Source organism: Mauremys reevesii, linkage group 1 (genome assembly GCF_016161935.1).
Source record: "Mauremys reevesii isolate NIE-2019 linkage group 1, ASM1616193v1, whole genome shotgun sequence".
NCBI lineage: Eukaryota > Metazoa > Chordata > Testudines > Geoemydidae > Mauremys > Mauremys reevesii.
Genome location: NC_052623.1, coordinates 223,212,149 through 223,239,311, shown reverse-complemented (window position 1 = coordinate 223,239,311; position 27,163 = coordinate 223,212,149). Strand labels below are relative to the sequence as shown.

Sequence of the window (27,163 nt, the reverse complement as noted above, 5' to 3'; positions counted from 1 at the left end):
CTGTTAGTCTATAAGGTGCCACAGGATTCTTTGTTGCTTTTACAGATCCAGACTAACACGGCTACCCCTCTGATACAACTTAATAAATGCTTTCAGGGTCAATATTATCACAGCTTAACTTTTCCTCTGCTTGGTGACTGTCAGTCCTTTGTTGTTAGATTCGTAATAGCATGTTGACAATTATTTGCTTTCTGAAACTTGTTCTTACAGCCATTTGCCAATGTGACTGGCTCTTTGAATGACAATGGAGCGTGCCAATGCTCAGTGTACCTGCCAGACACCATGTTCCCTGTGCAGAAGGTCGAGATGCTGGAAATCAAAGCCCAAGTGCTTTCTGAGAAATTTGAAAGAGAACTCACTAAAGTAAGGATTTTCAGTTTCCTTTTTTAAAAACTGACCAGTCCTATTTTTAGTGAACATGAAACAGCCCAGCAGTCAGACCCTTGCAGGGCCTGTCTTCCAAGTAGCTGCAGTGAGGAGCATGTAAAAATCACAAGGAAAAGGGTGATTAAACATAACATGTTCACTATTGTAGCATGCAAGCAGGGCCTTGTGTTTCAAGTATTCTCAGGCCTCATTCCTGGGCCTATAGGCACATGGTGTTCTTTGAGGGATGGAGGAAGGACTTTGCTACTCTTTATGAACCGTGGAACAGCCTTGTTGGCCTGTAATTGCTATATACAGTTGCAGAGGAAGCCATGATTACTGCTCCCTCCTGTGGTACTTTTATGTAACCAGCATATGGGAGGGAATGAGGGAAAGGAGAAAGTGTCAGCTTAGCCCAGGCTGAAGCATGGGCAAAAATCCACCACCTGACCCCTTCCATTCCCTTAACAGTTGAAAAAACAATTTTCTGTCAACATCTGATGCTCTAGCAATGACTACTGGATTATGCATTCTAGTTAAACTCCTAACCCTTACACTACTTTCCTTCCTTGTTACAAGGATTCACATCTGTTCTCTCCCCCACCCCCAAGGAAAAAAAACAAAACACGCAACACTAGGGGACTACTGTTTCCCGAGAGAAGGAGAACCTGCATTTGAGTTTTGCTGGTAAATGAATATTCAGGGTTTAAATTAGGTGTCCAGGAGAAAATGTTGGACTTCTCCAGGAGCCAGACATTAAGAAATAGTGTCCTTGAATTCATCAGCATTAAAGGCACATCTGTAAATTAAAAAATTCTAACCATAAATATTCATAACTCATACTGGAAGTGATGTATAAAAAACAATGTGTGGGGAGAATCCTATAGAAGGTCTTCTCAGTTAAAATAATTTGCTTTGAAATAACTATAGCTAATGACACATTCAGTTGTCAGTAAAGATATGAAGGGCAACTTGACGCAATCTCAGTGCCTCTCAGCACAAGTTACTTGATGAATTAGAACCACTGTCCTAAAGTGAACTATTGTACTGGTGACCCCTTCACATAGCAAGCCTCTGAGTGCAACCCCCCATAAACATAAACAAGTGTTTTTAATTTAACACTATTATAAATGCTGGAGGCAAAGCAGGGTTTGGGGTGGAGGCTGACAGCTTGTGATGCCCTATGCTATAACCTTATGACTCCCTGAGGGTCCCAACCCCCAGTTTGAGAACCCCTGCTTTAGGAGGAATGTTGAACTTGACATTAATGATCCATGAAAACACTAGGTATTTAAGGGTCCTAAAGTGCTTCATTGTGGTCAGTAGCCAAATTTCAATTGCTTTCAAAAAGGACAGGATCAGATCTGTAATTCCCATCCTGAAACTTTGACTAATTCTGCAAGGCCCTCCCAAATCAGAGGGGACTGAAATGAGACCCAACTGAAGCCAATCTCCTATTGAAGTGAAATTCTGCAATGGGAGTTTTGCTTGAGTAAAGATTGAGTACAGATGGCAGGAGTGGGCTGACTTTTTGCAACCCTGTAGCAGTTTTTTTTCTTAAAGCTGGACTCTAGTGACCAGATCCTCAGCTGATATTTTCTTGAAGTCAGTGGAGTTGTGCCAGTGCATACCAGTTCAGGAACTGGCCCTCACTTTTCAACTCCAGTGACAGATACAAAAAAACCCTTGACATAATCCAAGTTTCACTGCACTTATGTTGAGTCTGATCAGCCAAACAGTGTCATAAAGCAGCGAGTTAGTGTGACAGATCCCCAATGTGATCCCAGGAAAAGAGAAATCGGGTTAAATGAAAAACTGTATTTTAGTTTAACTATGAGGGTGTTAAAATTTTGTAGTTAATTGTTTGTCTGTAGAAAGAAAATACCAGGCATTGACTCACTCATCTGAGCTGAAATACATTTAAATGTATAGATGGGGCAGAACTGAAGATGTTTGAATCTGTGCATCTTTACTTGTTTCATGTAAACATATTTCTCAGGCTGTCTTTGACATGATTTTCTCACCCTCAATGTGTAACCCAATGTACCACTTGTTTCCTGAAAATGCTTATGGACAAAATGAAACAATAAAAGCAAAAGATCTTCCAACTCATCCTAGTGATAGCGGGGTCTGAATCAAACCTCTGGGTTCCAAACATCTTCAACCTTTGGGGATGTTCAGATCCAGATTCAATTTTGCAGCCCAGACTTGCCTTTATACAGTTATGGCGTGGAAAAGTCTACTGAACTATTTTAAAATTTGAAACTACTAGGCAAATCATAAACAGTTGGATTTTGGTTTTGAGTCCGAGAACCACTTTACAAAGAGGTTTGAGGTAACAGACAGATCCTCACTAATTTAAATGGATGTAGCTCCATGGAAGTTAGTTTCCACCTTGCCCATTTACACCAGCTGAGGATCTGACCCAAATGCCATAACTGCATTTCATCATCCCCTTGTGGGGGTCAATCTTGCTGTACATGCTCAGTGAAAACTCCATTTGACGCTAATGGGAGATGTTCCTGAGTAAGAACTGCAGGATCCATCCCTTTAAGAGGGGCTAGACATGTATTATAAGTCAGATATACAACCTGATTGAATCATAGAATATCAGGGTTGGAAGGGACCTCAGGAGGTCATCTAGTCCAACCCCCTCCTCAAAGCAGGACCAATCCCCAGGCAGATTTTTGCCCTGGATCCCTAAATGGCCCCCTCAAGGGTTGAACTCACAATCCCTGAGTTTAGCAGGCCAATGCTCAAACCACTGAGCTATACCTCCCCCAACCCTGATTGTAGGCTGCTAATTCAACAAGTGGGGGGTGCTTAAATCAATAGGAAATGAATTTCACAGGCAGATATTTGGATATTCCAAATCAGTAAAAACTGTAGGCTGAAAATATTGGTGTAGCTTTTTCACCAATATTCACCTGTAACTTGAAACTTTTACCAGAATAAAATGAACCTGCGGGACTAATGCAGGAATCAGCTCTTCCCAGCAGTGGAGAGGAGTATGGCTCTTTGTGCACCACATTAGAAGGGGAGAATGTGCCTTTCAGTGCTTTGACCACAATGCCTAGAACATGCTCATGCAATAAAATAGCAAGAGCAAACTAGGGTGACGAAATGTCCTGATTTTATAGGAACAGTCCTGATTTTTGGGTCTCTTATAGAGGGTGCTATTACCCCTCCCCCCCACACACACCCCGTCCTGATTTTTCACATTTGCTGTCTGCTCACCCTAGAGCAAACACACCTGGCCAACAGATGAAGACTCTGTTAAAGGCAGATTACTCTGTTGGAAATAGTTCTCTTGATCTCAGGCTGGGTTATATGACATGTGGGTGGCACGCTCACCATGTGATCATGGAGGTCAGACTTGCAAGTGCATTGGCCACAGGCACATGCACCTTCTCAGAATTCAGAGGGGTAGCTGTGTTAGTCTGGATCTGTAAAAGCAGCAAAGAGTCTTGTGGCACCTTATAGACTAACAAAGACACCTTAGTCTATAAGGTGCCACAAGACTCTTTGCTGCTTCTCAGAATTGCTTGCTCATGTTATTTCTATCCTAGTTTCCCTTCCTCTCTATCCTTTCTTTCTATGCCTTCCTTCTGCTTCCTCATTTTTTCAGTCCCACCGTCAGGGGTGGCTCTAGCAATTTGCCCCCCCCCCCCAAGCAGTCATGCCTGCGGGAGGTGCTGGTCCCGCGGCTTGGGTAGACCTCCCGCAGACATGACTGCAGAGGATCCGCTGGTCCCGCGGCTCCAGTGGACCTCCTGCAGCTGCAGAGGGTCCGCTGGTCCCATGGCTCCGGTGGAGCTTCTGCAGTCATGCCTGCGGGAGGTCTGCTGTCCCACGGCTCCGGGGGACCTCCTGCAGGCATGACTGCGGAAGTTCCACCGGACCCACCTGCCGCCCTGCCGGGAAAATGCTGCCCCATGCGCGCCCTTGGCGCGCTGGGGTCTGGAGCCGGCCCTGCCCACTGTCCAGCTGCATGCTGGAGGAGTGTCTGCTTGCATGCCAAGAAACCTGTGAGAAATACCAGTTTCAAGTAACTGCCACAATAAATGAACAGTACAGATTTTCCCCCTGCCCTTTTCAGGCCGTAACTGTGACAATGCTTGCAAAGAAGGAAAAACTAGATAAGAATTCTTATGCATGCCTAAAATAGCTGAATTTTATTTCTTTAAGAGTGACATTTGTGCTTCTGCAGAGGTCCAGCACATAGCTTATGCACTGCTCAAACCCCACTGCAAAGCTCTGAATGTGGGATGCATGGTGAATATTGATCTGTACCCCAAAATCTAGTTTGTGTACTAGATTTCTGAGATGGTGTGTTGGCCTGTTAGATGGGAGCAGATCATTTTGATACAGTCACAAGCTATTTAAGGCAAAATGGGTCTAACTGCCAAGCAACAGAGCATCCATCTTGGAGTGGAGAGGGAGGAATTCGCCTAGGTGGCCTGGCTGGCCACCTGGGGAAAAACAGTTGGAGGCAGAAGAAAGACTGGGCCTTGTAGCACACTCCAAATAGGCCTTGTGTAGTGCCTCTGCCTTGTGCTGAAATTGAAGGGGGTGGGGAGCACAAACAGATCAAGACATCTGAGAGAACCAAAACTCCTGGGCTCAGGCCTGAAGCTCTTACTTACGAGTAGCCCTTACTTATGCAGGTAGTCCACTGACTTCAACAGGTTGCAGATTTGGCATATTTTTAACTAACTTTTTTTCTTTTAAAGCATTTGTTTTAAGTGATATTGGCAGCAGGGTAGATACCCACATTCCTGAATGTTTGAGCCTGTGGTATAGGTAATTGCACACATCAATATTCTCATATGGTTGCCAACTTTGCTCAGCAGTTTTCAAATGCATTTTTGTGCATGTGGTGGGTTCATGTGCAAACTTTACATGCACAGTTTAGTCACCAACCCTTAAGCATCTTCTCCACAGAGAAGTTTACTGGAGAAGTCTCCCAGCTCTCAGATTTGTGATTAGCCAGGCACTCCATCTAGAATCCATCTAAGGCTGTGGCTACACTTAGCGCTTCAAAGCGCTGCCGCGGTAGCGCTGCCGCGGCAGCGCTTTGAAGCGCTAAGTGTAGTCAAAGCGCCAGCGCTGGGAGAGAGCTCTCCCAGCGCTGTCCGTACACCACCTCCCTGTGGGGAATAACGGACAGCGCTGGGAGCCGCGCTCCCAGCACTGGGGCTTTGACAACACTGGCGCTTTGCAGCGCCGCAATTTGCAGCGCTGGAGAGGGTGTGTTTTCACACCCTGCTGCAGCGCTGCAAATTTGTAAGGGTAGCCAAGCCCTGAGTCTTCCAACAAGATGGATCTTGCTCTATGGCCTAGTCCATGTTTGGGTAGTGGTAAGGGATTTTAGACATACCTATGGTTGATTGCCAAATAAAATAAGTGTCTAAATTTATATCCATATATGGAGAAAACCATTTGGCTATCAAAACTAAATTTAATTATTCCTTAGTTTGAATGTACACAGGGCTAGGATTGAGATCTGATTCTCAGTTTGTGTAAATCAGTGTAGATCCATTGGAATCTATGGACCCATGCCAATTTACAACAGCTCAGGATCCATGGATGTTTGCATTGGAAGATCAGATTGGTTTATAATGGATAATCTCTCTGGAGATGTAATTAGCACAAAGAATCCAAAAAATGCAATTTCTATGAAGGATCCTCTCTCAAATCATGTATTACTTTCATTAAGGAAGTTGGGGTCCAAAACAAGCAATAGAATTGCATTTTTTTGGTGTATTGCATCTATCAGTGATGTGAAATACATGTCACACCTGATTTTTTTGGGTGTGACATGGCATTTCCAATTTGGCATGACCTAACCTGGATAACACAGAACAGCATCAAAGAATGTGGAGCTCACTCTTTTCACTTTACTGACATGCATGCCATATTGCTCACACCTTGGAAAAACAATTGCTACTCTGTAGTGTTCCCTCCTTCTCATAAAAGAAGCAAAGGGAAAACTATCCTCTTATGCTTACCACAAAAGTCATCAAGTTTAAAAGATCATGCCAAAGGAATAGTCAGTGCAAAAAAATTCAGTGTTACGACTCTCGTTGTAATATGATGGTCCTAAGTTACTTGGGATAAATTCTCCCCTAAGGTATGTGCACACTGAAATGCACATGGTATGTATCTGAGGGCCACAGTTGGCACTCATTTTCTGTGTGCATATGGACTTCAAGACTTCAGTAAAGAAAATTGATAGGTAAGATCTTGTGGGAAGTCTAAAGGGGGGAAGTTCAGGAGAACTGTTTGTTTTTAAAAGAGACATTAAAGTCACAAGAGCAAATGATCCCCATGCACAGGAAAGATAGAAGTATGGTAAGAGACAACCCTGGCTTAACCAGGAGATCTTCAAAGACCTGAAACTGAGTCATACAAAAGTGGAAACTAGCTCAAATTACAGAGGATGAATATTAAAAAAAAAAAGCATGAAATTCAAAATTAGAAAGACCAAGGTGCAAAACAAGATTAAGCTAGCTAGGGACATAATGTGTAACAAGAAAACATTTTACAAATATGTGAAGCAAGAGGAAGACCAATGACAGGAGAAGCCCATTACTCTGTAAGGAGGCAAAGACAATAGCTGAATACACAGTAATGTCTGAGGTGTTAATTGCCTTTTTGTTGTTTTCACCAAAAAGTTAGCATGACTAACAAAGTGAACATCTATGTAAATGAGGTAGGACCTTAGGCTAAAATAGGGAAAGAACAAGTTAAGAATTACTTGGACAAGTTGGATGTCTTCAGGTTGGCAGGACTTGATGAAATAAATCCAAGAATATTGTGACAAACCTAGACTGATTGGGTACAGGAATCTGGTAGAGGAAAACGAGTGTCTATAAGACACCTGGAACCAATTAACAGATTAGAAGCCATCAAGGGGAAAAACAGGTTAATCCCGTCACCTGAAGCCTGTTTAGAACAGGCTGGGACTAGTTTAAAAGGAAGCTCTTTCAGAGAGGTTGGCTGGTAGGAGCTGACAGTAAGTTGGTGTGTAGTAGAAAGTCTGGGAGAAAGAAGGTGCACAATAAATGAGCCAGAGGACAAGCATGGTCAGGGTGCTGCTAGGGTCTGTTTGAGAAAGTAGCCCAGGGAAGGGCTATAGCTCTGGTGGTATAGGAAAACTACCTGTTGCCAGTGCCATTGGGGGCCCTAGGCTGGAATGTGGAGAAGAGGTTGGGCCTGGGTTCTCCCCAACCCCCCCACTCTCTAGGCCCAGCATCCCCTGGACCTGCTAAGCCCAGGGCCCCCCACAAGTGCTCAGTGCCCTGCACACCACCATCCTGCCCAGTGCCCCACAACTGCCCACCACCTTCCCACAGCCCCCCCACTACTGCCCAGAACCCCCACTCCCTAGTGCCCCAACACACAGATCTCCCTCAGCCACGTGACCCACCACTGCCCAGTACCCTTCCCCACAGCCCCACCCCCACAAGTACCCAGTGCCACTCCCGGCCGCACTCACCAGCCCTGCTGGGAGGCGACTGTCAGCTGAGCTGAGCCAGCAGCGTGGTCAAGGCTGGTTCCATTGCCGGGATGGGGAATTGCGCCGGCCCCTTGGGAGCAGCACACTCAGCCAGGCAAGGGCCTGCCCCTGCCCTGGCCTGGCTCCCTCAGGAGCCTCTTGCCTGGAGGGGCCCAGCCAAGCCCCCTCACTGCCCCCTCATCCCAAACTGGCCAAGATTGGTCAGAGCCAGAGCCACATTGAGGTCTGGCCAGGGGACGGAGAAGAGAAGACAGGTGGGGCCAGGGATCAGAGAGGAGTGGGAAGGAGGGGCTGGGAGTGGAGAGGAGCCAGCAGGCTGGCAGGGCCTCAGGGCAAAATGCATACAGAGCAGGCTGGTTTGGGGCCCTTTTGAGCATGGTCTGGGCCCCATGGCACTGCTGTAAACTTGGTATTGCTGTGGCAGCCAGCCCTGATTACTGAAGGAGGCACACCTGACAGGTATCAGGTGATTTTCCCCCATACAGATTAGCTGGAAGCTAAAGTGAGGGGAAAACTCAGGGAGAGAAAAGACTGCTGGGAGTGAGGAGGCTCCAGCAGAGTCCTGGGCTTTGTGACTCAGGGTTTATCTGTGCCAGTGGTGCCCAACCTTATTACACAGAAGTGCCACAAACCTGATGTGGGCCAAACAGATTTGACATATTTGAATAAGATTTAAAGTCACTTGTATTTATATTTGAAGTTCAGCTTGTTTATGTATTTAGATATGTAAATAGACAATATCATACACAGAAACAACCTGTGTAAACTAAAATGATGTAAACATGATGAAAAAATGCTAATGAATGGGCTGTTAGTATATTGTGTTGAAGCAGGCCACAGGCCTTATTAAATGCTCTAGTTGGCTGTGTATGGTCCACAGGCCATAGACTGTGTACCCCAATCTACCCTGTCCAACAGTTTGGCCCATGGGGGATGTGAATAGAAATGCGCACCGAGATGCTGCACTGTAACTCGCTCGTGTGGATGCTGCAGGTGCAACCCATAAGGTTCCAAGTTTGCCTTCATGTAATCCTCTTCAAACAGGACTATGTTTGTGTGAAGAAGGAACCTGCTAGTTTAAGTCCCTGGCATCCACACAGGGAGTTATAGAGCAGCACTTTAGTGTAACCTGCAGGGCAGTACAGATGTAGCCTAGCATTCCAGCTAGGAAGTGCTGGCAGTAGCCTGCTAAGGCAAGGGGGACCCTGAGGCCTGGTCTACACTACACGTTTAAACCGAATTTAGCAGCGTTATACTGATTTAACCCTGCACCTGTCCACACAATGAGGCCCTTGATATCGATATAAAGGGCTCTTTAAACCGGTTTCTGTATTCCTCCCTGACAAGAGGAATAGTGCTGAAATCGGTATTGCCATGTTGGATTAGGGTTAGTGTGGCCGCAAATCAACGGTATTGGCCTCCGGGAGCTATCCCACAGTGCACCATTGTGACCGCTCTGGAAAGCCATCTGAACTCGGATGCACTGGCCAGGTAGACAGGAAAAGCCCCGCGAACTTTTGAATTTCATTTCCTGTTTGCCCAGCGTGGAGCTCTGATCAGCACGGGTGGCGATGCAGTCCCAAATCCAAAAAGAGCTCCAGCATGGACCGTACGGGAGATACTGGATCTGATTGCTGTATGGGGAGACAAATCTGTTCTATCAGAGCTCCGTTACAGAAGACGAAATGACAAAGCATTTGAAAAAATCTCCAGGCTATGATAGACAGAGGCCACAGCAGGGACTCAGCACAGTGCTGCGTGGGAAGCGTAACAGAAAGCCAAAGAATCAAATGGACGCTCATGGAGGGAGAGAGGGGGGACTGAAGACTCCAACTATCCCACAGTCCCCGCAGTCTCCGAAAAGCATTTGCATTCTTAGCTGGGCTCCAAGTGCCTGAAGGGTCAAAAACATTTTCCCAGGTGTTTCAGGGTGTATGACTTCAATTTACACCCTTCCCCTTCCCTCCCCCCCCAAAGAAAAGGGAAAAAATCGTTTCTCGCCTTTTTTCAATGTCACCCTATGTCTACTGCATGCTGCTGGTAGACGGGGTGCTGGAGTGCTAAACAAGAGCATCCTCTCCCCTCCCCGGTGGCAGACGGTACAGTACAGAAGGACTGGTATCCATTCTCGTCATCAACCCATGAGTGCTCCTGGCTGGCCTTGGTGAGGTCGGCCGGGGGCGCCTGGGTAAAAATAGGAATGACTCCTGGTCATTCCCAGCAGATGGTACAGAATGGCTGGTAACCGTCCTCATCACAGCAACTGGGGGCTGCCCTCTATCAGCCCCTCTTCCCCCTCATGTCTAAAGAAAAGATTCTGTACTGCCTGGACTATCATAGCAGCGGAAAGCTGGTCTCCTCTCCCCCCTACCCTTTAATGTCCTGCCTGGACTATCATAGCAGCCGGAGGCTTCCTCCCCCTCATTTTATCTCACTAAAAAGTCTGTGTTTCTTATTCCTGCATTCTTTATTACTTCATCACACAAATAGGGGGGGACACTGCCATGGTAGCCCAGGAGGGTTGGGGGAGAAGGGAAGCAACTGGTGGGGTTGTTGCAGGGGCACCTCCTAGAATAGCATGCAGCTCATCATTTCTGCGGGATCTCTGGGGCTCTGACATGGAGCGGTTGTGCTCTCTGGTTCTCTAGTACACTTGCCCCATATTCTAGGCTGGACTGACTCTATTTTTAGACAAAGCATAGGAAGGGAATGACCCAGGGAGTCATTCCCATTTTTGCCTATGCACCCCCGGCCGACCTCAGCAAGGCCAGCCAGGAGCACCCATGATAGCAGCAGACGGTACAGAATGACTGATAACCATTATCTCATCACCAATTTACAATGGCAGATGGTGCAATATGACTGGTAACTGTCTCTGCTATCTTGCAAAGGCAAATGAATGGTGCTGTGTAGCAGTGCAGTACCGCGTCTGTCAGCAGCATCTAGTACACATATGGTGACAGTGACAAAAGGCAAAACGGGCTCCATGATTGCCGTGCTATGGCGTCTGCCAGGGCAATCCAGGGAAAAAGGGCACAAAATGATTGTCTGCCATTGCTTTCCAGGAGGAAGGATTGAGTGACGACATTTACCCAGAATCACCCGCAACACTGTTTTTGCCCCATCATGCATTGGGATCTCAACCCAGAATTCCAATGGGCAGGGGAGACTGCGGGAACTGTGGGATAGCTACAGGATAGCTACCCACAGTGTAACATTCCAGAAATTAACACTAGCCTTGGTACATGGATGCACACTGCCGAATTAATGTGCTTAGTGTGGCCTCATGCACTCGACTTTATACAATCTGTTTTACAAAACCGGTTTATGTAAAATCGGAATAATCCCGTAGTGTAGACGTACCCTCAGAGATATAGCTTTGTTTTTCAGCTTTAGCATCTCCTAGCTTTAACTTTAGAATCTCCTAGTGGCACATGAGGCAAACCATTTTTCCCACTGCTGTCTGTCCAGAGCAAGACGTTTGACTCCATTTCTCCATGATGGCAACATCCTTTTCAATCATCCTGATCAGAAAAGTAGATGCATTTCCGGAAATCGACACCAGCCTCGGTACATGGACGCACACCACTGAATTAATGTGCTTAGTGTGGCCGCGTGCACTTGACTTTATACAATCTGTTTTACAAAACCGGTTTATGTAAAATCAGAATAATCTCATAGTGTAGACATACCCAGAGAGAGATGGGGAAAGACAGCAAAAGCTGTCCAGGCAGGGATGCTTGGGAGCAGGAAGAGAAACATTTGCTTGTTTGATGTTAATTTGGGACTCTGATTTTTATTTTTAGTTTATATTTTGTGAATAAACCCAAGCCCCAAGGACGGGTATTTTGACCTCAGAGAAAGAGGGTGGAGTCTGAATAAGGGGCCCTTGTGGGGGAAATAGAGGCAGGTGTTGCAGGGTGACTTCTGGCCATGAGGGGTTGCTCACAATGTTGTTTCCCTTGTTACAGTGAGGAATAAAAAAAGTGAGGATTATGAATGAAATTCTGCCCTCAGTAATGCACATGCAGTCCCAGTGAGATTGCACAGATGTAAAGATAATATTGTCGAAGAAAAACTATGTTCTCGCTTTTTTGTTTGGGTGCAGCAAAATTAAATACTTTATTATTTCTCCAGTAATTACAATGGAGGGAGAGAGTGCCATAGGACACAGGGTCCTGGACAGGTCTCTCAACTGGTAAACAATTACATCAAGCCTTTATACCGTTGTTTCAGACAATTTCTAGCAATAATACAGACAGTAAAAAGCAACAACTACATTTTGTTTATACATAAGCTTTTCTGCTATCTTACTAGAAAAAGCAAGACTGCACATTGCAAGGTCGTAATACTTTCACACAGTTCACTCTGTCTTACATTATCTTGCTTCTACAAATCTCACGTCATAAGGGTCACAGTATGGCCTGACTCTTGCTAACTAACATTCATTAAGATCTCTTCAAACCTTGTTAATTATTTACTGGCTTCCACACTCCCCCCTTTTGTACTTCTAGTACAACAAACAATTTCAAATCTCAATTCGCATGAAACCATGGACTTCAGATTCTACAGCAAACATGTCAACCGTCATGGGACGTAATGACAATGCATGATTAGCATGAACATGAAAGGTATTGCTATTCTTACGTTATTTACAACAACAACAACAATAATATAATCCTAAATTAACTAACAACACTACAAATAACAACAATCCTATAGGAATAATATAATGGGGCTGTTGTACAATCGTGAACACAAAGCACAAAACATCATACCTAGTACATAAAGTAAACACTCTATAAGCTGTATGAAAGGCATTCCTTCCAGCTTGATATATATTCTAAAGTATGGGAATTTGCCCTTGCAATTCAAAGATTCTTTGAACCTTTGGTAACAATGAAAGCAAATTTTGAAACCGATCAGGCACTATTCTAGTCCAATCAAAATATACCTAAAATCTAAGAGCTACTTGCAATATTCTATCTGCATTCTATCTGCAGGCCAGTAAATGATATAATTGCCTGCAGCAGTCGTAAGATCAATATGTATATCTTGTAAAGTGGTGGCATTAACGCACACACAGCTATCATTAGCTTGAAAAAAATGGGTGTCCCATCAGGGTAGTTCCTTGACCTCCACCCTCTCAACAAATATTGTCATAAACAGTGACAACTTCCCCTAGCTTCAGTTTATAGATACACTGAGCTGTGGTGGTTCTAACGGCCAAAATGTCCATTGACTCTCTAATCTTATCCAAAATGTCAGGTGTCATTCTAGGGGTACTGTCTAGAAATCAGTTGGAGATACCAGGTGGTCTAATTTCCTCAGATGTCTCGGTAAACAATTACAGTCCCACAGGCATCCTCCCCATGGACCCAGCAGGATTCGGTATGTGGGAGCCCACACCCACCCTAACCGGTCCATATGCTTGGAAGGAGCACTGTGAATGTGCACACTTCCATCCAGAAAGTGTCCAAGTATGTCTTCATGACCACAGATCAGATGGTACTCCTGACGTGTCTGGAAGGGCAGTGGGCCAAGTCTAGTCCAGATCCCACTGCAATGCCTTCCCAGCCTCAGTGATATTCAATACCATCTCTGTCAGTAACTTCTGGGTCATAGAACTAAGGGTGGAAATGACATGTAACTCACCAACTCCAGCCTGTACTTAAGATAGCTGAGCTTCAAAAATAAGACTAGTGGCCTTTTCTAGTTGCCCCAATTTCTTATCATATTCTTGGCCTGGAAGAATAGTCCAAATGGCTACTACACTATTGGCCCCAGCCCACAGGGATCTGGTCAATTCCCTTTTTGTCCAGAGGAAATAACCCAGGCCTTTTTGTTGTGCTAATCTAATGGTAGCCTCTTGTGAGCAATCTGGGTATGTAGAAAACTGGATAAGGGCAATGTCAGGTAAAATCCAATTAGGGAGGGCAATACATACTGAAGGTTTTATCCAGAACACAGGGCGCAGCCTGTAGAATAAACCCCAAAATCCAATTAATACCACAGTCCCAAGCATGGGTCCCACAAATTTCTTCCTGCCAGTATGTAATTCTTTGTTTCTTCACCAGGGTCAGTTCTCAGTGTCCGTTTCAGTCAGGAATTCCTGGACTTTGGCAATGTCAGTGGAATGAGTGTTTCTTCTTCTTTCCCAAAACAATCGAGGTTTAGCATCCTACAGGGGAGAGGTTGCCAGCACATATCACCCTGTAATGGCTTTGCTTTTTTCTAGAAAAGTCTAAAGGCACAGTTGGTCTGTCAGTGGACAAGGGAGCTTTTTCCCTGCTGTCCAGAAGCACAGTAGAACTAGAAGAAAGAATAGGCTAATCATCAATAGGAAAATTCTCCTGATGTGGAGGGGTCTTTTTGCAGTGAGAATCCTGGGTCCAAGCAGTCAGTCTGTGGCACTTCACAGCGGTGTCGGTAGTCAGCAGGACTTGGAAAGGGCCTTTCCAGCGTGGAGCCAAGGCAGTCTTTCGCTGAGGGATCTTTATGTAGACCCAGGCTCCTGGTTCCAATGAGTGGCAAGGTTGCACAGGATCCTTTGGTAGTGCTTCCATCACCTGTGCATAAAAAGACTTAACACATTTCATTAGTGCCTGACAATATTTAAGCATTATGTTATCCAGCAAATGAATGTCCATCTGAGCTGGGGTTAGTGGGGGTGCAGTTGGTAGTCAGCATTGGGTGTCCTGTCAAATTTCATGAGGGCTGAGTCCAGTCGTTCGATTGGGAATGGTTCTCATACACATCAGTGCCAAAGGAAGGGCATCTGGCCACTTTAAGTATGTCTCAGCACAAATCCTGGCCAGTTTATTTTTTGTAAGTCCCGTTCCGGCGTTCCACTGTCCCAGCAGACTGTGGGTGGTGAGGGCAGTGAGTTGCACATAACTCCTTTATGAACTGAACTTCTCGTTCGTAATTCCTCAGGGTGGAAGCCATGTGTGCGATGAAGCTCTGAGGTTGTCCTGAGATTTTACAGTCCCGCCCCCCCCCCCGTAGCGGACAATGTAATAGAAGTAGGAAAATCTGGCTTAGACTGTAATTTTCTTTGCTCTCTGTGTAATTTTCTTTTCTGTTTAAGTGTCAGCAGACAAATGGGTGGGTCTCTGGGTAGACCCCCAAAGGGGTTTGGATTATGTGTTAAGTGAATGGCCATGTATTTTTGCCCAGGTGGCAAGCCTTACTAGGAAGGACTCAGGTAGTCTTGTGAGTAGAAATGTTTTGGGGACAAGACCAGAAGGGTGGGGGCTAGTTGAGTAGCCCACCCTCCTAGCTAAGAACTGGTTGTGGAACAAGCTAGTGTCCATGGACGGGACGATTCAGTGAGGAAAAAAGGATCGGGCCCAGACGGGCAGGCAACAGACAGAGAGATTGGAAAACAGGTTGGAAATTTTTGAGGGTGTAGTGGAAAGAAGGTGTAAGTGAAAATAAGCATGAGGATTTCACATACTCAAGAGGATATTTGGAATGGTGATTTGAGTTGATAAAAGTGACTATTGGGAGACAAGCAAGTGATTTTTAAGGAAAGTGAAAAGTTGACTCCATAGTTGCTAGAGGGAACAGCAGTTGAACTTTGTGAAAATGCTAAAGAGAACAGTTTTTGGTGTCTTTGACATGTTTGTGAATAAATTCAGGCAAATAATTTATTAGATTGTAATAATTTGGCTGTGACCAATTTTGTTGAATTAGCTGAAAAATGGATACAGTGCTATGTAATTAAAATTGTATTAAGCTCTAACGGCACTGTAAGAGGTGATGTTTTCTGTCAGTGTTTAAAAGCAGGAGTTAACAGTAAAAAAAAAGCAAGCCAGAAAGCATCTGTGTTAATGCTAATTACCTAACTGATTGAGATGCAGATACTTGTTTTGTTCAACTTAGAATACAAAGTGTTTGGTTACATCAGAAAAATGTGATATACTAAAGTCTAATACATTTTCTTAAGTAAGAGAAAGAAACGACATTGGCCAAATGTAGCCGAAATACGACTGTAGTGAAATTTACATACATTTAGAATAAAGTAGAAGGCATCTGCAAAAAGATACAGCAAAAATATCTTCCCCACAGAACCAGATAAATGGGAAAACATTTGGCCAAATCTTTTAATTGAGAATTGTTGTTAAAATTTGCATACTGACAGTCTTTGGAAGCAAGGACATGAAAAGTTAACCCACTCCCCATATTGTACGAGGGATCCTTCTGGCTACCTCAGACTTTTAGCCAGAGGGCTGGGGATGGTGGATAGCTATTGGACAAGAAGTTATATTAAGTGAACTTCTCAAAGTGGGTGTGCTTGTCCTGGCTTGTTCTTCCAAAGTTCTGTAATAAGGTTATTTTAGTGAAAGGGTATATGTGGCATACATTGAATGATAATACTTCTGTACTGTATAACAGTACTGTTTATGTGTTCATAGGGTGACCAGACAGCAAATGTGAAAAATCAGGATGGGGGTGGGGGGTAATAGGAATCTATACAAGAAAAAGACCCAAAAATCAGGACTGTCCCTATAAAATCGGGACATCTGGTCACCCTATGTGTTCATGGTATGAAAAAGGTGTATAATTGAAGAGTAAAAGTGTCCTTTGTAGGTTAAATGGAAAAAACAACCAGAGAATTGTTAGCTCACACACCTAACGCCCAAATGAACAGAGCAGAAAAACATCAGTAACCGGTTAAACAAAACAGAGCCAAAGCTAAATAGTGCACCAAAACCAAATAGTGTTTCCTTATTCTATTAGAGCTCACCTATAATCATGCTATTCTTAACACATAACACCAACAGTACCAAACAAAGCAAACATAAACTAACAAGGGTAAAACAGATAGATGGTGTAAATTCTGCAGTGCCCCCCATTCTTAATTGCTCACCAAACCGTGACAAATTCCTGTTACTAATTTATCCCTCATGTCAGGTGATCAGACCAACAGAGCATATAATCAAATTTTAAAGCTTCATTAAAAATAATAAAACAACAATGGAGAGTGTTGGGAATGCTCCCACATCACTCGGGAAAAATATGAATGCCCCAAGCCTTAAACCACTTTAATACTCACACATGTCTCACTGGGAAGTTAAGCTTTGCAAATATAATTCCAATTCTGTAACTTGTAGTGCCTTTGGTTTGCCTGTCTCTATTTTCCACAAGCAGCTGGGGCTGAAAGCAGTTTTCTTTGCACTTAGCATAGTCCGTACTAATTCATGACCTTGAACACAAAACAACTTCTCCTTTATCTCAGGGCTAAGCCGAATTTCAAATTAACCCGTTCCTAGACAAATTGCTCACACTGTGACAGAGGTTTTTCTTTGTGATTAAAGCTCCACTGAGATATATGATCTTATCTAGATTGAAGGTACCTTCTAATGGGCATTGTTTAAATGAATTTTCACGCGTGTACAGATTCCAATCATTTAAATACCTGCAGGTTTTAGGTCCATAATGTACGTACATGTAATATGCTGGGGCACCCTTAGGGGGTGAGGTGGAATATTTAGACAGTCCCTTACCCATTTTCTACTAAGGAGATGATCAGACTGTCAGTAGCCCACACGGAAGGGAAAGGGGAGGGAAGATGGGTTCACACACCCCTAGACCCAGGCAGCTTCCTCGCCGGACTATGCCAGGCTGAGTCAGCCCACCGTGGGTCGGATCTCCTAAAGATCCACTAGTTACCGGGCTAGCCCGGTAACAGCCACTCACACTGGTGTACACACACACACACCAAGGCCTCTTTTTCTTCCTTTTTCTTTTTCTTTTTAACCCTTTTTCAACCTTTTTATCTCTCTTTTTTTTTTTTTTTTAACCATGATGCATCTTTACCTGGTCCGGACCAATACCATGAGGCGGTATGACAACCCCTCTTGAGGCGGTAAAAACCCCTCAGCACCGGTGCATTCTAATGCATTTACCTATGCATTACCTTATGCATTATCTTATGCATTTCCTTGGCCAACTCAGCAGTTCCCAGTACTGCTATAAACTAACCTTATTGGGGCCTCTCCCCAATACCACTTTGCATCTGATCCTGCAGCACAGTCAATAAGTTCAGATGGCGTGAGCCCAACAGAGACAGACGTCCTCACGGAAAGTCCTCCTCCGATACCCCAATAGAGATTTCAAAAGGTCTCATACCTCTCATGTGGCGCCATGGGGTTCGAAGGGGAATGATCCGTAGTAGTTGTCTGTGGGTCCGTGGGCGTTGCCATCCCGGACGAGCCCCCAAATTGTCGAAGAAAAACTATGTTCTCGCTTTTTTGTTTGGGTGCAGCAAAATTAAATACTTTATTATTTCTCCAGTAATTACAATGGAGGGAGAGAGTGCCATAGGACACAGGGTCCTGGACAGGTCTCTCAACTGGTAAACAATTACATCAAGCCTTTATACCGTTGTTTCAGACAATTTCTAGTGTGGAAGCCAGTAAATAATTAACAAGGTTTTGAAGAGATCTTAATGAATGTTAGTTAGCATGAGTTAGGTTAACTGTGACCCTGGTGACGTGAGGAAGCAAGATAATGTAAGACAGAGTGAATTGTGTGAAAGTTATTACGACCTTGCAATGTGCAGTCTTGCAGTCTTGTTTTTCTAGTGAGATAGCAGGAAAGCTTATGTATAAACAAAATGTATTTGTTGTTTTTTACTGTCTGTATTATTGCTAGAAATTGTCTGTAAAAGGTATAAAGGCTTGCTGTGATTGTTTACCAGTTGAGAGACCTGTCCAGGACCCTGTGTCCTATGGCACTCTCTCCCTCCATGGTAATTACTGGAGAAATAATAAAGTATTTGATTTTGCTGCATCCAAACAAAAAGTGAGAACTGAGTTTTTCTTCGACACTAGCAATAATACAGACAGTAAAAAGCAACAACTACATTTTGTTTATACATAAGCTTTTCTGCTATCTTACTAGAAAAAGCAAGACTGCACATTGCAAGGTCGTAATACTTTCACACAGTTCACTCTGTCTTACATTATCTTGCTTCTACAAATCTCACGTCATAAGGGTCACAGTATGGCCTGACTCTTGCTAACTAACATTCATTAAGATCTCTTCAAACCTTGTTAATTATTTACTGGCTTCCACGATATCAAACATGCTTGTTATATTTGCTAAACTGAACTTGAAAATTTGCTTGTTTTTTTAGGTTAGCCAATATACTAAAGCAATTGAAATGTATGAACAGAAAATCCAAAACCTAACGATCAAGGTGGAATATATGGAGTCAACCAGTGTTTCTTACACAGAGTTGGACTTTCAGTTACTGAAACTGGAAATCAACGAAATGGAGAGACTGGTCACTCAGCTGAAATCCACACTTGTTGGAAGCAATGTGATTGTTGAACAACTATATGTGGAGGTAGAGTATGAGGGTTATTCTGCCATTCAGTTCTGTTATATCACTGAAATTTGGAATGTCTCTACTATTGTCAGTGGAGTTACTCTGGATTTAAATCAGTGTAAATTAAAGCAAATCTTGGCCGTGAGCATGTTAGCATGTTTCTTCATATGTGACAAAAAATGGCAATTTTTATCATTTGTGTGACTGAAAGCTAAAGTTCTTGGATGCTGCTATATTAAATAAATATACCGTCTACATTATTATAATATTGATTTATGGGCACCCATGCCTGAAAGCTTCTGTGTTCCAACAAATAATTAAAAACTTAACTTCTTAGAGTAGTGACCCAATCAATATAAAATCAAGAACCTCTTCCCAATATTCAATAAATCAAATTCTCAAATTTGTTATCACTCACCTGATTGAATAATTGCTTTTGATGGTAAGTAAAATATCATTAGTTTATTCACTGTCTTCAACATTAAATGAGTAGATTATTTATCTGGGCAGGTAAACATTCAAGACACGTCTGCAAGGCTGAAATCATTTACCAGTATGTAATCATGCAGACTCACCCCACGGCACCTCCTGCGGTGACTTCTGGGAATTAGCTCATTCCAACTCTGGAGCACCCTCTGCAGGCGGGTGATCAGCTGCCTCTTGGCCCCCATATTCCTCCCAGGACCTAGTGCCCCTTTATCTGTCTTAGGGTCTCCCCTCCCCAGGGAACCTTCACCTACTATCCCCACCTCACTTCAGTATATGACTACTGCCAGTCATCATCAAGCCCCCATGCCCTGGGACAGACTGCAGGATCAGCTTACTCATCACTGGCAAGGTTGGGTTTGGACCTGCTGCCTTTGCGTACCCCTGGGCTGCCCTCTGCAACCCCCAGTACCTGTTGGGCCTTATGCTAGGCCACAGCCTGGGGCTTTCCAGGCTGGACCTCCCCAGCTCCTCTGCCTTTCCCCAGCCCTGCTCCACTCAGGTACCCTGGCTCTAGCTCCCTGCAGCCAGACCCTTCTCCCTCTACAGCTAGAGAAAGAGACTGCCTGAGCACCTGGCTCACAGCCTTTTTATACAGGCCTGCTGTGGCCTGATTGGGGCATGGCCCAGCTCTGACTGCTTCCCCAATCAGCCCAGCCTTTAGAGCTGCAGCCTTCTCCAGGGCTGTTTTCCAGCCCTCTCAGGGAGAAGTGGGTGTCCACCCTACTACACGGTAACAGTTAATAACCAAGTAAGCCTTACTGGACATTTCTGGGTGATCTTTAGCATTATGATATATAACTGAGTGCTAAAATCACAAACATTTTCTTGTAGTTACAGACATTAGCTTGAGACCAGATGTTCATGCTAAAACTTATTCTAGGGAATATTTCCTAAAACTTGTTCTGCAGCACTTTTTTTGAAATGATAAATCGAGCCTAAAATGTGTGTGAAATAAAGTTGACTGTAATTTAAAGTCATGCTGAATTTTTATTTCTCTAGATCAAGAATCTGACTCTCATGGTAAATGATCTGGAATCATTGGACAAAAACAATATCCTTTCAATCCGTCGAGAAATTGTGACTCTCCAGAATAGCTTGACGGAATGTGAAAAACACAGAAATAAAACCACAACACCCTCCTATTTCCCACCAGGTAAGCATTGCATGTATAAATCACACGAGAAGGGATGGGAGAAGTAGGAAGAAGACTGAGTTAAATGAAATGACAATAAATCACAAGTCTTGGAAAATTTGCCAGACGTACTAACATTTCAGTAACAGGCTGATACAAAAGATGAGGGCAGGAAACAAACACTTTCACATACTCCTACTGTTTTTCAAGTGGAAAAAGCTGGAAAATAGTACAAAGGTATGAAAAGTAATGTTTTGCCCTTCATCCAAACTCTCTTAGTAGTACCTCAGTACCAGCAATATTATTTGAAACAAATCAGACTTATAGAAGCATTAATATCCATTTAATTTTGAAATAAGATTGCTGTGAGTTAAGTTCAGTAATAGATTCAATATGTTGACAGTTAAGAACAAACCATAATGCCAGAGGTAGCAATAAACAATAGAGATGTAAGGCGAATGGCTCAAATTGATTTATGGAGTTGGTAGGTTGCAAGCCACTTTGCATCATGTGCATTATTTTTCTTGCACTGCATTAGCTGAGGTATGAGCACTTCCAAACATCCGTATTTGTGCCAAGTACTGAGGCCATGTTCTTAGCCATCCTAATTATCATTTGCAGAGTCACAGCTCCATGCCTGCATTGTGTGCTATATCTGGAAATGAGGTCCCAGGCCTCAATGGTCCATTCCCAGTCAATAAAGCACTTAAACACGTGTTTAAATGCTTTGCTGAATCTGGTTCTGTCTTTGTTTATTTATCTCTGTTCTCAATGCTAATAAGGCGGCAATGATGATATTTGTGCTGTGGCCACCTCTCCATTAGGAATAGACTAATCCCAGCAACTCTTTTCACATAGGCTTGCAAACCAGTCATCAAATGATATTCACTGAACAGATAAAATAGAAGTGATTGTGTCAGACACCCTATCCACTAGAGCATGTGCAACCTCTGCACTGATTTGATATCATCAGCTAGTGCCCTCAATTGATCAATTAATAGAAACATGAAACTCAGGTCTTGCAGGTAAACTTTATTTCACCTCTAAGAGGGAGCATTGTCTAGTGGTTAAAGCGCCTGATTTTGAGTTAGGAAATGTTGGTTCTAATGTTGGTTCTGGTCTTGGCACTGCCATTTTTCCGAAAGGTAGATCGTGCCAAACCAACCCTGATCTCCTTCTTTGAGAAAGTAACAGATTTTTTAGACAAGGGAAATGCGGTGGATCTAATATATCTTGATTTCAGTAAGGCGTTTGATACGGTACCGCATGAGGAATTACTGGTTAAATTGGAAAAGATGGGGATCGAAATGAAAATCCAGAGGTGGATAAGGAGCTGGTTAAAGGGGAGACTGCAGAGGGTCATATTGAAGGGTGAACTGTCGGGTTGGAGGGGGGTTACCAGTGGAGTTCCTCAAGGTTCGGTTTTGGGTCCGATTTTATTTAATCTATTTATCGCTGACCTCGGAACCAAAAGTAGGAGTGGGCTGATAAAGTTTGCGGATGACACGAAGTTGGGAGGTATTGCCAATTTGGAAAAGGATCGGGATATCCTCCAGGGAGATTTGGATGACCTTGTAAACTGGTGTATTAGTAACAGGATGAAATTCAATAGTGAGAAGTGTAAGGTTATGCATTTAGGGATGACTAGCAAGAACTTTAGTTATAAGCTGGGGACGCACCAGTTGGAAGTAACGGAGGAGGAGAAGGACCTAGGAGTCCTGGTTGATCGTAGGATGACTATGAGTAGGCAATGTGATGTGGCCGTTAAAAAAGCTAATGCGGTCTTGGGATGCATTAGGCGAGGTATTTCTAGTAGAGATAAGGAGGTGCTAGTCCCATTATATAAGGCGTTGGTGAGACCTCATTTGGAGTATTGTGTGCAGTTTTGGTCTCCCATGTTTAAGAAGGATGAACTCAAACTGGAACGGGTACAAAGAAGGGCCACTAGAATGATCCGAGGAATGGAAAGCCTGTCGTATGAAAGGAGACTTGAGGAGCTCGGTTTGTTTTCCTTAACCAAAAGAAGGATAAGAGGAGATATGATTGCGCTCTTTAAATATATCAGAGGGATAAATACCAGGGAAGGAGAGGAATTATTTCAGCTCAGTGCTAATGTGGACACGAGGACAAACGGATACAAATTGTCAGTCAGGAAATTTAGGCTTGAAATTAGACGAAGGTTTCTAACCATCAGAGGAGTGCAATTCTGGAACAGCCTACCGAGGGAAACAGTGGGGGCGAAGGACCTCCATGACTTTAAGATTAAGCTGGATAAGTTTATGGAGGAGATGGTATGATAGGATAACGGGCTTAGTCAATAGGTCAATTAAGTGCCACACTGGTAATTAGTACAATGGGTCAATGATAGGATATTGTTAGCCTTTTTCCAGAGGGTATAGCTGGAGAGTCTTGCCAGCATGCTCGGGGTTCAGCTGACCGCCATATTTGGGGTCGGGAAGGAATTTTCCTCCAGGGTAGATTGGCAGTGGCCCTGGAGGTTTTTCGCCTTCCTCCGAAGCATGGGGCAGGGGTCGCTTGCTTAAGGAGTGGGTGGATCGGCTTATGTGGCCTGCATCTTGCAGGAGGTCAGACTAGATGATCATAATGGTCCCTTCTGATCTCAAATTCTATGATTCTATGATTCACTTGCTGTGTGACTGTGCAGGTCACTTAACACGTGTCTCAGATGACCATGCTTTTAAAGGGAAAAAACTGACACACATTCAAGGGGACATCTTTTAGGGCTGCAGAGAGTCAGACAAAAGGAAACTTTTATTTTTAAGTATGCTGATGTCACCACTGCCAGCTTCTGACCCACGGAGACCTGCATATTTTGGAGTGGAGGATTTTTTCCAATACTTTAATGTTCTGCATTTATTGTGAAACATTGAACAAGTGTCATCAACAGTTGCTCTGAGCAAAGGAACAGCTTTGATAGCGTTTACTTTCATTCAAGTTCTCTTCATTCCGGACATTGTTCATTACCCTGAAAGCTCATTCCACTGGGCTGTTTATTCTCAGTAAACAGTGCAAATTCTACTCAGCATAGCAATGCATCTCGAACAAGCATTGTGTAGCTATAAAAAAACCCAAATATTTTGGCTGATTAAATGGAAAAAAAAACACAGGATATTTCAATTATCCTGGGGCATCATAAGAAAAAACAAGACTATCCTGGTTGAAATAGGTTGTATTGTCACTTTATAGTTACCTCACATGTAAACTGGGGAGCTATTGAGAGGCTATGATCATTAATATTTGAATTGCTTTGAGAGCCTCAGATGAAAGGCTCTCTGAAGTATTGTTTTAAAGTGGTTATTTTGACAGTAGCTTGGTAATCTGAAATGAGCCTCTCGAGCCAGTGCTGCTAATTCTCCCTCCACCTTCTAAAACTCACAGAGGTACAGTGAGACAAGATGTTCCTTCTCGTTTCCCATATTTCCAGAACTGTGCTCCACTGCAGAAGAAAATGACCTAAAATGCTTCTGAAATTATATTTTCTATGTGATTTCCCAGCCCAGCGGGGTGGAAAGCATAGAATAGGTGGAAACAGAAAACTGGTCACTTATCTGAAACAGAAGCTAATCACTTATTTACTGCAAGTGAGTACCAACTAAAAATTGAGATCTCTAAAATGTGTTGCTGGACTGTTGGCTGTTTTTTCAGTATGATCCCAGTTCTAGTGGTATGACCACTGTATTTCAGTCAGACTGGAACTGCTACAGAACTGAAATGCATGTGCTGTTTACATGGTGCAAGGAAAATCTTTGACAAAGATATGTATTTCTGTTCTTGCAACAATGCTGATTTTTATAAAGCACACACACTAAATCCTCTCTCCTAATCATGCCATTTGAAAAGCCTGCATTTTCTCTTTGCTTACAGGCAGCTGTGGTCATGGTGGAATTGTGAATATCAGCCAGCCCTATGTTGTACAGCTGAACTGGAGAGGATTTTCCTTCAAATATGGTTCCTGGGGTAGGGATTACTCTCTTCAAACTCCGCAGAAGGACTTATACTGGATTGCACCTTTAAACCCAGATGGGAGACTCGTAGAATATTACAGACTTCATAATTCCTATGATGATTTGCTGCTATTTAAAAATGCTAGAGAGTTAAAAATTCAATATGGGGAAGGCAGTGGCACCACAGTTTACAATAACTTCATGTATTACAATATATATAATTCAAGAGATATGGGCAAGCTCGATTTAAACACAAACACATTGGCTGTGAGGAAAACTCTGCCGAATGCTGCTTATGGTAACCGTTTCTCTTATGCTGGTGTTGGGTGGCAAGATATGGACTTTGCTGTGGATGAAAGTGGATTGTGGGTAATTTATTCAACTGAGGACAGCACAGGTAACATTATGATTAGCAAACTCAATGAGACCACACTTGATGTGCTCCATACTTGGAATACAAGGCAGTACAAGCCATCCATTTCCAACGCTTTCATCATATGTGGTGTTCTATATGCCTCAAGACCTGTCAGCACTAGGAAAGAGGAAATATTTTACACATACAACACAAACACTGAACAGGAAGGTAAAATTAGCATAATTATGGATAAAATGTTAGAAACAATTCAAAGTATCAACTATAACCCCTGAGACCGAGTCCTGTATGTTTACAATGATGGCTACCTTGTTAAACACAATCTTATTTTTCAACCTGTGTTGCATTGATATGAATATAAACAACAACTAGAGATCACAGAAAGTCTGATTTTATATCCCTTTGGACAGTGTTAATGTTAAATTAAGGCCTAATCCTACGAAGAGTAACTCCTGGGCATAAGGTTTATTACCATGAGCGTCCCACTGAAGGATAATAAGCTCTATTCCTGGTACAAGATTAGGTTCATAGCTTTTTAACTGGTGTCCAGATACAGTGGCAGCAGGAGCACTAGAAATGCCTCTGCTATAAACATAGATTAAATAGATGATTTAGTGATGGACAGAACATGTATCATGATAGGGAGATTGCTCACACACTGATGTGCATTTGGAGGAATGTCTGTATTTGGATAACACGTGGAAACTGAACTGCTGTTTTGTCATCATTGCTCAAAGTATGCAAGGCCATGAATAACACATTAAGCACTACCCTCAAACAATTACTGAAAGATTAAAATTAGAGGAGAATTGGCACTTGATCTTTAAAGAGCAGCCATTGGTTAAGCTGAAGCTGTGGAAATGGTTGCCTTGGCTCCTTCTTGCAACCCATCAATGTATTTTAGATGGCAGGGCTCCAATGCATTACTTTCCTAATGCTGCACTTCATGAAAAAACCTTAGTAACCATTTTTGGACAGTTGCATTTTCTTAGCACTGTGTTCTGGGGGCCTGACCAATGAAAGCCCCTTGGTATATGGCACATGCTGCAGTAGAACATAAGCTGTGCCATCCTACATGTTCCATTTAGTCCTGGAGTCCTTTTAGTCTGCAATTTACTGTAATCTCCATTAGCACTTTTCAAAAACACTCTGAAAACAAGGAGCCAAATTAATTGCCAGTATAATTCCATTGGCATCAATTATCTTACATCGGGGGTGAATCTGACACGTGATCTATCAGTTACAGAATACTGAAGTTGGGACAGAATGAGTCATATGCTCTTTATTTTTAAAATGCCACTTATAAGATTTTTGTACCAATATCTGTACTGTAATTGTGTCAGAAATAATTAGATGAACAGTTATGAAAATGCAGTAAATGTTTGCTGGTTTTCTTTTATTAATTCTGTCTTTGTTTTATAATCTGGATCAGCAGATGTGAATGATTAATTTTTGTTTAATAAAGTGTTATAAAAATCCAAACCCTATAGTTGTTTGTCATTGCACAACAGCTGGGAAACTTTTGGGATGCATCAAGAAGCCAGCTTGACCCAGGGCCACCCAGAGGTGGGGACAAGTGGGGCAATTTGCAAGAGTTTTTCGGGGCCCCTGGAGCATGGTCCTTAACCTGTTTACCCCTTATGACATTTTCTCTTTGAAGTGTTCAGAGGCAGATAATTGGCTGAGCAATACTTGATTGAAACAAAAGCCTCCTAACCCTAGGTGTGATGAAAGCCGTCACTATGCACATTCTCTCTTTGATGTTCTGGACCAGTCCAGATGCCTGATTTCTCCATGGAGACAGAGCAATCAGACTTCCAATGGCTCAAAACCTCTCACACAGGATTGTAACCATCTCTCAGCTTTTAGCTTTTCAGGGTAGAGAACACTGTCCTGAGCTGGCAGTTGCTGGAGGAGTGAAGGTAGAACCAGGCCTCAGAGGCTTACAGGAAGCCCTGGGAACACACTGTGGTGT

At 43.3% G+C, this 27,163-nt stretch overlaps 1 protein-coding gene across 1 annotated transcript; it reads left to right on the top strand.

Moving 5' to 3' along the window:
- The first annotated feature begins 242 nt into the window (after window positions 1-242).
- Window positions 243-26,623, top strand: LOC120404118 (olfactomedin-4-like). The gene is made up of 4 exons (XM_039536120.1): window positions 243-363; window positions 19,035-19,247; window positions 20,718-20,871; window positions 24,736-26,623. Exons 1-4 carry the CDS (start codon window positions 283-285, stop codon window positions 25,461-25,463), a joined length of 1,176 nt encoding a protein of 391 aa, XP_039392054.1. The 5' UTR covers window positions 243-282; the 3' UTR covers window positions 25,464-26,623.
- The last annotated feature ends 540 nt before the right edge of the window (window positions 26,624-27,163 follow it).

Coding starts and splice junctions, on each gene's coding strand:
- LOC120404118 (XM_039536120.1), top strand. CDS start 283: ATGTTCCCTGTGCAGAAGGTCGAGATGCTGGAAATCAAAGCCCAAGTG. Junction 364..19,034: donor TTGAAAGAGAACTCACTAAA/GTAAGGATTTTC, acceptor TTGTTTTTTTAG/GTTAGCCAATATACTAAAGC. Junction 19,248..20,717: donor TTGAACAACTATATGTGGAG/GTAGAGTATGAG, acceptor TTATTTCTCTAG/ATCAAGAATCTGACTCTCAT.